The sequence below is a fragment of the Cetorhinus maximus genome, chromosome 2 (genome assembly GCF_964194155.1).
Source record: "Cetorhinus maximus chromosome 2, sCetMax3.hap1.1, whole genome shotgun sequence".
NCBI lineage: Eukaryota > Metazoa > Chordata > Chondrichthyes > Lamniformes > Cetorhinidae > Cetorhinus > Cetorhinus maximus.
The window spans coordinates 77,554,913-77,567,413 of record NC_135880.1 but is presented as its reverse complement, the minus strand read 5'-3'; the positions used below and the strand labels follow the sequence as shown (position 1 = coordinate 77,567,413).

General features: G+C 41.0%; 1 protein-coding gene across 2 annotated transcripts in view; it reads right to left on the bottom strand.

Annotated features, from left to right (window-relative positions):
• The window catches only part of mcc (MCC regulator of WNT signaling pathway), a 215,550-nt gene that overhangs the window by 51,757 nt on the left and 151,292 nt on the right, over window positions 1-12,501 (bottom strand). For both annotated transcript variants that reach the window (XM_078566344.1, XM_078566348.1), the window contains 2 exons: window positions 9,402-9,542; window positions 23-123 (listed from right to left, as the gene is read on the bottom strand). In XM_078566344.1, coding sequence (XP_078422470.1) covers window positions 23-123; window positions 9,402-9,542 — 242 coding nt within the window. The remainder of the gene's footprint in view (window positions 1-22; window positions 124-9,401; window positions 9,543-12,501) is intronic.

Genomic DNA, 12,501 nt, shown 5'->3' with positions numbered 1-12,501 from the left:
ATATAAATACTTTGTTACCCACCGACAGATCCAACACCTGCAGCCCTGAACTGGCCCAGAATGAGTCCTTGTTCACTCTCAGCCAGAGCCAGCAGCAACTCATAGGCTTCTATGCACTGTTCACTGGAGATATGAACACAGTAAGTATAAATGTGAGTAATCATATTCCACAACTAAAAATTATATTATATTGTATAACTGAATAGCAACTTGCAATGCTTCCATCATACTACTGAGTGTATTCTATAGGCCACAATCTAGTGAGAAAGATAGCAAAGAGAAAATCGGCAGGAAAATTACAAAGAGCTGCAAAAACTATAGATCAGTGATAATGGGGGACTTCAGATACTAAGACCGGGATAGTAATGGTGCAAAGGTAGAGAGAGGAATAGTTTCTGAAGGGCGTTCACAAGAATTTTCATGATCAGTGTGCTTATGACCCTGTGAGGAAGGAGACATTGTTGGATCTGGTTCTGGGGAACGAGATAGGTCAACAGAATGAAGTGTCAGTGAGGGAACGGTAATCATTGATCATAATGTATAGATAAAAGCAAAATACTGCAGATGTGGGAAATCTGAAATAAAAGCAGAAAATGCTGGAAAAACTCAGCAGGTCTGACAGCATTTGTGGAGTGAGAAACAGAGTTAACGTTTTGAGTCCAAGTGACTCTTCTTCAGAGCTCTGAAGAGTCATACAGACTTAAAACGTTAACTCTGTTTCTCTCTCTACAGATGCTGTCAGACCTGCTGAGTTTTTCCAGCATTTTCTGTTTTTATATCATAATGTATAGGTTAGCTATGGAAAAGAACAAGAGAAATTTAGAGTAAAAATACTTAATTGGAGGAAGACCGATTTCAAAGGGGCAAGAATGAATTTGTCCCAGATAACCAGAATCAAAGATTGGCAGGCAGAACCATAATGGAACAATGGGCTGTCTTTAAAGAGGAGACTGATCAGGTACACTTTAGGTACGTTCCCAGAAGGGGGAAAGCAAAGCCAGAGCTCTCTTGATGAAGTGATGAAGAGTAAAATGAAGCAAAAAAATGGGGTGCATGACAGATGAAAATACAAGTGAGAACCAGGCTGAACACAGAAAGTTCAGAAGTTTAGGGATAAGTGCAAAAGGAAATAAGAAAGGCAAGGAGACAGTATAAGACGACACCTGCAACTAATGTAAAATGGAATCCAAAAGTCTTCTATAGGCATTTAAACAGAAAAAGAGTAGAAGTTGATTGATCTGACTGATTAGGGGCTAAGAAGGCGATCTACACATGGAGGAAGAGGCATGGTTCAGGTATTGAATGAGTACTTTGCATCTATCTTTACCAAGGAAGATGTTGCTGAAGCTATAGCGAAAGAGGAAGTAGTTGAGATGCAGGATTGACTAAAATTGATTAAGAGAAGGTACAAGAGAAGCTGGCTGTAAGTTGATAAGCTACCATGACTCTTGTTGAGAAAAGTAGGGTGGAAATTGCAGAGGTACTGGCCATAATCCTCCTGTAATACAGAGGTGGTGCCAGAGTACTGGAGAATTGCCAATGTTACACCCTTGTTCGAAAAAGGGTGTAAGAACAAATCCAGCAACAACAGGCCAGTCTGTTTCACTTTAGTGGTGGGAAAATCTTTATAAACTATAATGCAGGACAAAATTAACAGCCATTTCAACAAATGTAGATAAATGAGGGAATTAGCACGTATTTGTTATAGGGAAATTGTGTTCAACTAACTTGGTTGATTTTTAATAAGATAAGAGAGAGGGTTGATGAGGGTAATGCAGTTGATGTCTATGGACCTCCAAAAGGTGTTTTCTAGTGGAGTTCCGCAGGGGTCAGTGTTGGGACCACAACTTTTCACTTTATACATTAATGATCTAGATGAAGGAACTGAGGGCATCCTGGCTAAGTTTGCAGATGATACAAAGATAGGTGGAGGGACAGGTAGTATTGAGGAGGCGGGGAGGCTGCAGAAGGATTTGGACAGGTTAGGAGAATGGGCAAAGAAGTGGCAGATGGAATACAACGTGGGGAAGTGTGAGGTCATGCACTTTGGTAGGAAGAATAGAGGCATAGACTATTTTCTAAATGGGGAGAGAATTCAGAAATCTGGAGTGCAAAAGGACTTGGGAGTCCTAGTCCAGGATTCTCTTAAGATTAACTTGCAGGTTGAGTCGGTAGTTAGGAAGGCAAATGCAATGTTGGCATTTATCTCGAGAGGACTAGAATATAAAAGCAGGGGTGTGCTGCTGAGGCTTTAAAAGGCTCTGGTCAGACCACATTTAGAATATTGTGATCAATTTTGGGCCCCGTATCTCAGGAAAGACGTGCTGGCCCTGGAGAGGGTCCAGAGGAGGTTCACGAGAATGATCCCAGGAATGAAAGGCTTAACATATGAGGAACGTTTGAGGACTCTGGGTCTATACTCGATGGAGTTTAGAAGGATGAGGGGTATCTGATTGATACTTACAGAATACTGAAAGGCCTGGATAGAGTGGACGTGGGGAAGATGTTTCCATTAGGAGGAGAGACTAGGACCTGAGGGCACAGCCTCAGAGTAAAGGGAAGACCTTTTAGAACAGAGATGAGGAGAAACTTCTTTAGTCAGAGAGTGGTGAATCTATGGAATTCATTGCCACAGAAGGCTGTGGAGACCAGGTCATTGAGTGTATTTAAGACCGAGATAGATAGGTTCTTGATTGGTGAGGGGATCAAGGGTTATGGGGAGAAGGCGGGAGAATGGGGTTGAGAAACTTATCAGCCATGATTGAATGGCGGAGCAGACTCGATGGGCCGAATGGCCTAATTTCTGCTCCTATGTCTTATATAATGAGCTTTGCCATCAAATTGATGCACACAGAATAAAAGAGATAGTAGCAGCATAGATAGGAAGTTAGTTGAGTAATAGGAAACAGAGTAGTGGTAGATTGTTGTTTTTCTCTGGTGCTCGCCTGGATTGTGTACTAGGACGCTGTTTCTCTTGGGCCTGAATCTTCTGGTTGGTGTGCGGGGGTGTGCCCCGCCCGTAACGTCGGGCATGCGTCCCAAAGTCACCGTGCGTCATTCCAATCTTCAGTTCGGCGGGCGCACACCAGAGTCGGCTGTGCGCCTGCCGAACTGTCAAAGGCCTGTTAAGGCCATTAATTAACTAATTAAACTGATTCTCAGGGCTGCCCATCCAACCTTAAGATTGGTGGGCAGGCGAAGAGCTCAGGCGGCCTTCGCATTTTTCATGAAACTTCATCCACGGGTGGGATGAGGTTTCATGAAGTGTTTATAAATTAAATAAAATGTGTTCTGAAAATTCATAAACATGTCCCAGCTTATGTGACAATGTCACACGAGGGGACATGTCTGAGTAATTATATTTTTTGCAATGTTTCATTCTTAAACTAATCCCCCTGAGGCAGCTCCATGCCTCAGGGAGATTTCTGCACTCTTTCGCAGTTCACACCAAGGTAGCGCTAAGCGCTTCCGGCTGCGCGTCACACTGGGTGGGCCTTAATTGGCCCGCCCATGCAAAATGTTACGCAGCCGATCACGGGCGGCAATCGGCTACGCACCCACCCGCTCCCGAACCACCTGCTGACAGGGAGAAAATTCTCCCCTTGATCTATATTAGTGACCTAAACTTGGGCAGGGCACAATTTCAAAATTTGCAGATGATACAAAACTTGGAAGTATTGTGAACTATGAGGAGGATAGTGACAAACTTCAAGAGAATGTAGACAGACTAATGGAATGGGTAGATATGTGGCAGATGAAATTCAATGTTGAAAAGTGTGATGTGATACATTTTGGTAGGCAGAACGAGGAGATGCAATATAAGAAATAAGGTTACAATTCTAAAGGGTATGCAGGAAGATCTGAAGATATAGGTGCACAAATCATTTAAGGTGGCAGAACAGGTTGAGAAATTGGTTAATTAGGCATATAGGATCCTGGGCTTTATAAATAGAGGCAAAGAGCACAAAAGCAATGAAGTTATGATGAATTGTTATAATACCCTGGTTGGGCCACAATTGCAGCATTGTGTCCAATCATGGGCACTTTAAGAAGGCTGTGAAGGTTTTAGAGAGGTGTAGAAATGATTTACAAGAATGGATCCAAGGAAGTGGGACTTAAGTTATATGGGCAGATTAGAGGAGCTGCAATTGTTTTCCTTAAAGATGGTAAGGTTGAGAGGAGATTTGATAGTGGTGTTCAAAATCATGAGAGGCCTATACAGAGTAGGCACAGAGAAAGTGTTCCCATTAGCTGAAGGGTCGAGAACCAGAACTGATTGAAGGTGATTGGCAAAAGAACTAACAGAGACATGAGGAAAACTTTATTACACAGTGAGGGATTAGGTTCTGGAATGCACTGCCTAAGAATGTGGTGGAGGCCAATTCAATCGTGGCTTTTGAAAGGGAATTGGATATGCATCTGAAGACAAAACAAAATGCAGGGCAATGGGGCAAGATTGGGACTAACTAAATTGTTCCTGCAGAGACCTAATACAGACACAATGGGCCAAATGGCCACCTCCTGTGCTTAAATCATTCTGTGATACTATTCTATGAACATAAACATAAACATATGTTTATAATTAAAATAGGAACATTGTTTTCACAAGGCTGTTTGGCTACCCTTTCTTGTTTGGACAAAGAGCTGCGCATTATGTCTGCCATGATAACATAATATATTGTATACTGATGTGATCATAATTGTTTGTATAAATGTAGCATTCAGCTTCTTCAGTGATAAATTGTTATAATAAAGTCTATTCTACTATTAGGTTTCTGAAACAATTGTTTAATCTGTCTGTATTCAGATCTCAGGTGAAATGGCTGGATTCCTTCTTTCCAAGAAACCTAAAATGGAAATGGGAACTTGGAATTAAGTCACACTTCCACTGATCAATGGTTTTGGTGCCTCTGATTTGGTTCCAATCTCAAAGCTGGTTCTCTCACTTACAGTTACCATTAGTCCTAAAGTGTATTAAACAGTGATTAAAGTGATTAAACAGGAGGACGATGTAAGGAACTGTAAGTAGCACATAGGTATTTAAATAAGAGGGAGATAAAGGCTAGTACAGGTGAAAAAGATAGAGAGGAAAGTGAGGTAGGTGGTGCACTGTTGAAATTCAATGGACTGTTGTTTTCTCCGCTCTGCTGTGTCACTGTATTGGGTCTTGGACAGACATCTTCCTCCTAGACTGAAGTCCATTTCTCCACAAGCCACTGTGCTCGCCAGCTTTACTGTCATTTTCTACAGAGACAGTTTTCTCTGTTGGACCGCCAGTATTCCAGTCTACTTCTATGGGCACAGTTCTTTGCTCCTCTGCTGGGAATTTGTTACTCTATGCTCAGCTCGTTTTGATCTGTTTTTGTGATTCCCACTTGCTTTCTTTGGCCACCAGCTTCACTCATCTTTCAGAGCTCCTCAAACAACCTTTACTGGACTGAATTAGACTGGCTGCTCAAGATCATACTATTGCTTCTGATCTTGTGTGCTCTCCATCTCCCTACTGATGCTCCTCAAACTAACTTTCTCACCTGCATTCATCCTGTAGATTTCACCCTCTTTTGGTTCCTCTTCTGATTTACTGCATTAGTGCACAATGCTAACATCTAAGGCTCACTTCAATTAACCCCTGAAACAACCTTTTCTGACTCATGATTGACTCTCCACCTCCTTCACCTTTGTTTCCTCTTCATAAGCTTCAGCACGTTGGCCCCTGGTACTCTACTCCTCCAACATACCCTGCATTCCTCTCCATAATAGTCTCCAAACCATAATTGTTCTCTCCCAGTACTTCGCTGGTACCTTCTCCTCCTTTGAGCACTTGAAACACCTTTTGCTTCTCCTTTATAATCCTCATCGTCTACAGTCCCTCCCAGCTCCATCACAAGTTTCTCAACTTTTGCTCACCAAGACTAATCTCCCACTATGCTTCTCTCTGCCATAGCCCTAGTCTTACATTCTTTTTATCCCCCTTCTCCAATCTCATCTGGTCCATGAGACACATCTCTTGCTCTCTTGACCTCATACCCACTAAACCGCATTCCTCATCCGCAAGCTAGCTTAAATCAAAAATGGTTCTCTCTACTCATGTACTTTCCCCTCCCGCTCAAAACAATTATCATGCCCCTCAATAAACCAACCCTCAACACTAACCTCACCACTTTTGTAAACCACTACCTTCCTCCCAACTTCTCTTTCCTTTCATGTTCTTGAGCATGTTGCCTCAAACCATGCCTATCTTTCCCACAACTCCATGCTTGAATCTTTCCAATCAGGTTCCCTGCCCTGCCAAAGCACTGAAACTGCCTTTAAGTCAAAAATGACAACTTCTGTGACTATCACCATGGTGGATTTTCCTTTTAATGGTTGGATGATTATGTTGATAAAGATACACAGGTGATGGGCATTGTTTAAGGACTGGGAGCACAGAGTCAGCTGGGACACTGGGTGAGTAGTTTGGAAGCAGAGATCTGTAATGATGGAAATTAGCCTACTAACAAGGAAAAGATCTGTGTCTTGTTTTGTTCTTCACCATCTGGCTTGGGTCCATTTAACATTTCCCTCCTTGTCCTCCTCAACTTTTTTAAGCCTATGACAAAGGCTGTTATCCTCCTCCAATACAACCCCTCCACTGTCCAACTCAGCAGAACTGACCTCACTTGGTTCCACTCCTGCCTATCAAATTTTTGTCTGAACATCCAACAATAGTGTCTCTTCCTGCTACCACATTGTTACCTTTGGAGATCCCAAGGATATCCTTGGCCCCATCCAGTTCCTGATGCCCACTGGCAACATCATCCAAGCACACAGGTCATACATATGCTCCTGACACCCAGCTTTATCATAGCACCACCTCTCTTAACTCTTCCAGTGCATGTGACGTCAAACTGCTTACCCAACACCCATGCTTATGAGTTACAATTTTCTCCAGTGAAAGCATTAGGAAGACTGTAGTTATCATTACTGGCTTCCCCATAAACTAGTCCCTGAGCTGAACCTCCAAACTTAAACCCTTCCCCTTAACTAAGACTGCTTACATCCACTTCTACAACATCACCTGTCTTAGTCCACTCTGATCCATGGTTTTGTCACCTCCAGACTTCACTATTCTAAAACTTTGTTGGCTGGCCTTCCATCCTTCAAACCTCTAAACTTCACCTTGTCAAAAACAGCTCCTGGTATGGTCTCATGCACTAGACCCTCTCACCCACCGTTCCTGTCAGACTTGTATTAGCTCCTTAACCTCAAATTTCTCAATTTTAAATTCTCATCCGTGTGTTCAAATACCTTCATGGCCTCGTTTTTCTGTAACCTCCTCCCTATCACTAACCTCCACAACCCCTGCTCCCCACCCAAAACCCCAAAAGCCATCCTCTAACTAAGGGTAGGAATGGAGAAATTGGATTATATGTAAAGAAAGAAAGAAAGAATTTAAAATCATACAATAATGTCCAGAAGCATTTTCCAGCCAATGAATTACTTGTAAGTCACTGTGTTGTGTAGGGAAACAGCCAATTTGTACATTATTAAGTCCCATAAACAGCAATGAGCTAAACAACCTGTTAATTTGTCTTGGTTTTGGTTGAGAAACAAATGTTGAACACTATTCCTCTTCTTCCCCTAAGGCCAATGGGATTGTTTATGTCCGTATGAGGGGGAATATAGGGCTTTGGTTTGACATCTCATCTGAAAGATGCCGCCTCTGACAATACAGCACTCTCTTAGAACCACACTAATTTTTTAGCCTAGATTGTGCGCTCATGCACCTCCAGTGGAACTTGCACCAACAAATTTTTGATTCAGAAGCAAGAGAGCCAACACCGAGCCAAGCAGAAATTGTATAATACAAAAGGTACAAGAAAGGCAGATCAGAGAGGAATCAAGGGAGACAAAAATTTCAGTGGTTAGTTAAATGGAAGAAACTACTCTTAGAATTTTCTGCCAAATAGCCAAAATTGATGAGCTAATTCACAGGGAAGCATTTAACAAACATTATATTCTAATTATAGTGAATTTAAACAACTGAATTATTGATTAGTTTGTATAGCGTTGTTAGTGAAAATAATCAGTAATGTCTGGATGTAATAGGAATTGCTCTATGAATCAGTGTGTTACAGAGAGAACGATAACTACTTCCACCACTGAAGGTGGGCCAGATAAAATGTTTCCATTCCGTTAGTCTGTTTATAAATAATATATCTCAAAGTAATGGACAGATTTTAATGAACCTTAGTACATAGTTAGGGTATGACCCAAGGAAGAACTGATTAGCTTTTGGCAAAGCTCCACTCCAGATCCTGGAATCTTTTAAAGGATCCATTAACATTGGGAGTTAGGACAAATCAACATTTTTTTTAAAGAATTTTGTGGGTTGTTTTATTTAGAATGTTATTGATTGTTTTTGAATCTTGCGGATTGTCTCAGCTGCTATAGTGCAAGTTGTCATAGCTGTCAAAATGTGAACAGAGTTTTCAGAGCAGGTTGTTGGTTGTGGATTGGCCTGAAGCCTCCTCAGTGAGATGGAAGCTTTTAATAAAAAGATTTCTTTTTTTCAGCTTTGTAGTTACAGACCATTAACCCTGGAGGTAAAGCCTCAGGGAAGAGCTGCAAAATGGTCATAACATTGAATTTACACAGCATAGCAGAGATATGGGGTCTACTGAGTACCCTCTTCAATTGTTAAATTTGTTTCTCATTGGATAAATCAGCATTTCCAGCAAGTGACTGTGACAACTGAAACTATCCTCAAGTGTGAGATGAGAATTAACTTTTTGTTAATACAGATAAATCAAATCAACAATAAGTTATATAGTTTAAAGATTTCTACAATGTTTAATATGACATTTCAGATTTATCACATATTACTCATGAAGTGACAGTGATGTTATTAAATGCAGAAGTCTGCAGTCCTTCTAATTTACTCATGTGCCATCTGTGCATAATCACAGAATCATAGAATTGTTCCAGCATAAAAGGAGGCCATTTGCCCATTGTGCTGGCTCTCTGCGAGAGGAACTCAGCTAGTCCCACTCCCCCATCTTTTCCCTGTAGCTGTGAAAATCTTTTCTCTTCAGATAATTATCCAAATTCCCTTTTAAAAGTTACAATTGTATCTGCCTTCACCACCTTCTCAGGCAATTCATTCCAGATCCTCACCACTTGCTAACAATGTTTTTTCTCATGTCACTTTGGTTCTTTTGCCAATAACTTTAAATCAGTGTCCTCTGAGTCTCAATCTTTCCACCAATGGGAACAGTTTCCTCCCTATCTACTCTGTCCAGACTTCTCATGACTACAGTAGGGAGGAAAACAACCAAAAGGTTCAAATGAACAATTAAAAACAAAACTGAATACATTCGCAAGCTAAATGCATTAGTAAAACTAGTTTTAGTTGCATTTACCTGTACTGCAGTGCAAGTCTTAATGCTGTACTATTGGATTCATATTTACCAACCAGCATACTCATTCTTTCAGCATTGCTTTTGCACTCTTCCAGCGTTATAGTTAGAAGGTCATTCTGTGATTTTAAATGTTCAATTCGACTACAGAGAAAAAGACAAAATCCAACTTTATCATGAATTGAATCCATTAGCTGTTTAACATAAATTATTCAATGGTTATGGAACAATTAATACAGCAGAGGTTGAGATTCCAAACTACAACAGCTTACATTTATAAAGCACCTTTAATGTAGTAAAATAACCAAAGTGCTTCAGAGAAGCATTAGAATCAGAAGCTTATAGCAGAGAAGGGGGCCATTTAGTCCATCGTGCCTGAAAGAGCTATTCAACTTGGTTCCAAGCAGAAAATTTTTCCCTAAAACTTACAAATTACTTCCTCTCAAAAACATTTCCAATTCCTTTTCAAAAGTTCCTGCGGAATTTAATTTCACCACTCTTTCAGTGCATTCTAGATAACAACACTTGGAAAAAAATCTCAGTTCCCCTCTAACTATTTTATTTTAAGTCTATGATCTCTGATTAGTGATCCACTTACCAGAGAAAAGTTTCTTCCAAATTGCTCCTTCAAAACCCCTCGCTTTTGAATACCTCTATTAAGTTTCCCTTTAACCTTCTCTGCTTTAAGGGGAACAATTAGAGCTTATCCATTCTCTATATGGAACTGAATTCCCTCATTCCTGGTATCATCCTGATAAACCTCGACTGTACCCTCTCAAGGTCTTGATTTGTGGAGCCCAGAATTATCCACATTTCTCCAACTGAGGTCTAGTTAGTGATTTGTAAACATTTAGCATGATTTCCATGCTTTAATATTCAATGCCCTTATTTACGAAGCCACTTATGTAACTGCCTTGTCAACTTGCTTTGCCATCTTCAAAGATTTGCCAATATGCACCTACAGGTCTCTCAGTTCTTGAATATCCCTCAAAATATTATCATTTAGATTATACACTATTCTCCATGTTGTTTCTCCCAAAGTGCATCACTTAACACTTATCCACTTTAAATTGCATCTGCCAGGTGTCTGTAAACATAAATATTGATGGCACTATGCAGACTACATAAATTTCCCAGGGGCAGACAACTCACAGTCGCCACCTGCACAGCGCAAACAGCTTTTTTCAAGAATATCAATCAGGAAACTTATGTAGGTCATGCAGGTGGTGACACACCCTGCTATCTGACCCTGGGGAATTGACATACATCTGTGTAGTGATGCTCCAAACGGCACTGTGCAAATGAAATATTCCCCCATTGTCTCCAGTGCTAAGCAAAGTTTATAATAACATTGTCCACGGTGCATAATTTTGTTCAACATTCTGATAAAGAAATCTACATTTTCATTTGGCTTCCAGCCCTTCTCCATTTCGTCAATCTTATGTGCCCCCTTTGTCAATCAAGCAGATGATGATCTATTCCTAAGCCTTTGCTAATGGTAAACTGAACCACCTTGTAGAGGTAGACATAAGAACTAGGAGCAGGAGTAGGCAATTCAGCCCCTGGAGCCTGCCCCGCCATTCAATACGAACATAGCTGATCTCATTTCCGTCTCAACTCCAATTTCCCGCCCTCTCCCCATAACCTTTCAACCTGTTACTAATTAAAAATCTGTCTATCTCCTCTTTAAATTTATTCAGCATGCCAGCATCCACTGCACTCTGAGGTAGTGAATTCCACAGATTCACGACCCTTTGAGAAAAGTAATTCCTCCTCATCTCTGATTTAAATCTACCACCCCTTAGCCTAAAAACTATGGCCTCTCGTTCTAGAATGCCACACAAGGGGAAACAAGTGCTCCACGTCTAATTTGTCTATCCCCTTTAGCATCTTATATACCTCAATTAGACCTCCTCTCATCCTTCTAAATTCTAGCGAGTATAGGCCTAAACTGCTCAATCTCTCCTCCTAAGACAAGCCCCGCATCTCTGGAATCAATCTGGTGAACCTCCTCTGAACCGCCTCCAATGCAACTACATCCTTCCTCAAGTAAGGGGACCAAAACTGTGCACAGTACTCCAGGTGCGGTCTCACCAATGCCTTGCACAGTTGCAACAACACTTCCCAATTTTTATACTCTACTCCTTTAGTAATAAATACCAAAATTCCATTTGCCTTCCTTATTACCTGCTGTACCTGCATACCAGCTTTCAGCGATTCATGCACAAGGACACCCAGATCCCTCTGCACTGAAGCATTCTGAAGTTTCTCTCCATTTAAATAATAAGTCGCCTTTTTATTCTTCCGACCAAAATGGATAACCTCACCCTTATCCATGTTAAACCCCATCTGACAAATTTTGGCCCATTCACCTAACCTGTCCATATCCATTTGTAAATTTCTTATTTCTTCATTGCAACTTACTTTCCCACCTATTTTAGTGTCATCTGCAAATTTAGCTATATTACCTTCTATCCCTGAATCCAAGTCATTAATATAGATTGTAAATAGTTGGGGCCCAAGGACCAAACCCTGTGGCACCCGACTCATTACAGCTTGCTATCCAGAAGACGACCCATTTATCCCGACTCTCTGCTTTCTGTTGGTTAGCTAATCCTCTGTCCAAGCTAATATATTACCCCTAACTTCGTGTGATCTTACCTTGTGTATTAATCTTTTGTGTGGCACCTTATCAAAGGCCTTCTGGAAGTCCAAATATACTACATCTACAGGATCCCCATTATCCACTTTGCTTGTCACATCTTCAAAGAACTCTAGCAAATTAGTCTTAAACACAATTTACTCTTCATAAAACCATGCTGACTCTGATGGATTGCATTTTGACTTTCCAAATGCCCCATTACTACTTCCTTAATAATGGATTCCAACAATTTCCCAACGACAGACGTTAAACTAACTGGTCATGCGTTATTCACTTTTTCTCCCTCGACCTCAAGGGAAGCACGATGCAGGAATGCCCAGCTAATTAGCAGGTATGATTATTTATGAAGATGTGCATGGGGGTCAGGGGTGTACTTTGTCATTTGCCGCAAGATCATGTAGTATCAAGCTATGCCATTGGCACTGCCTAACTAAAAATGCC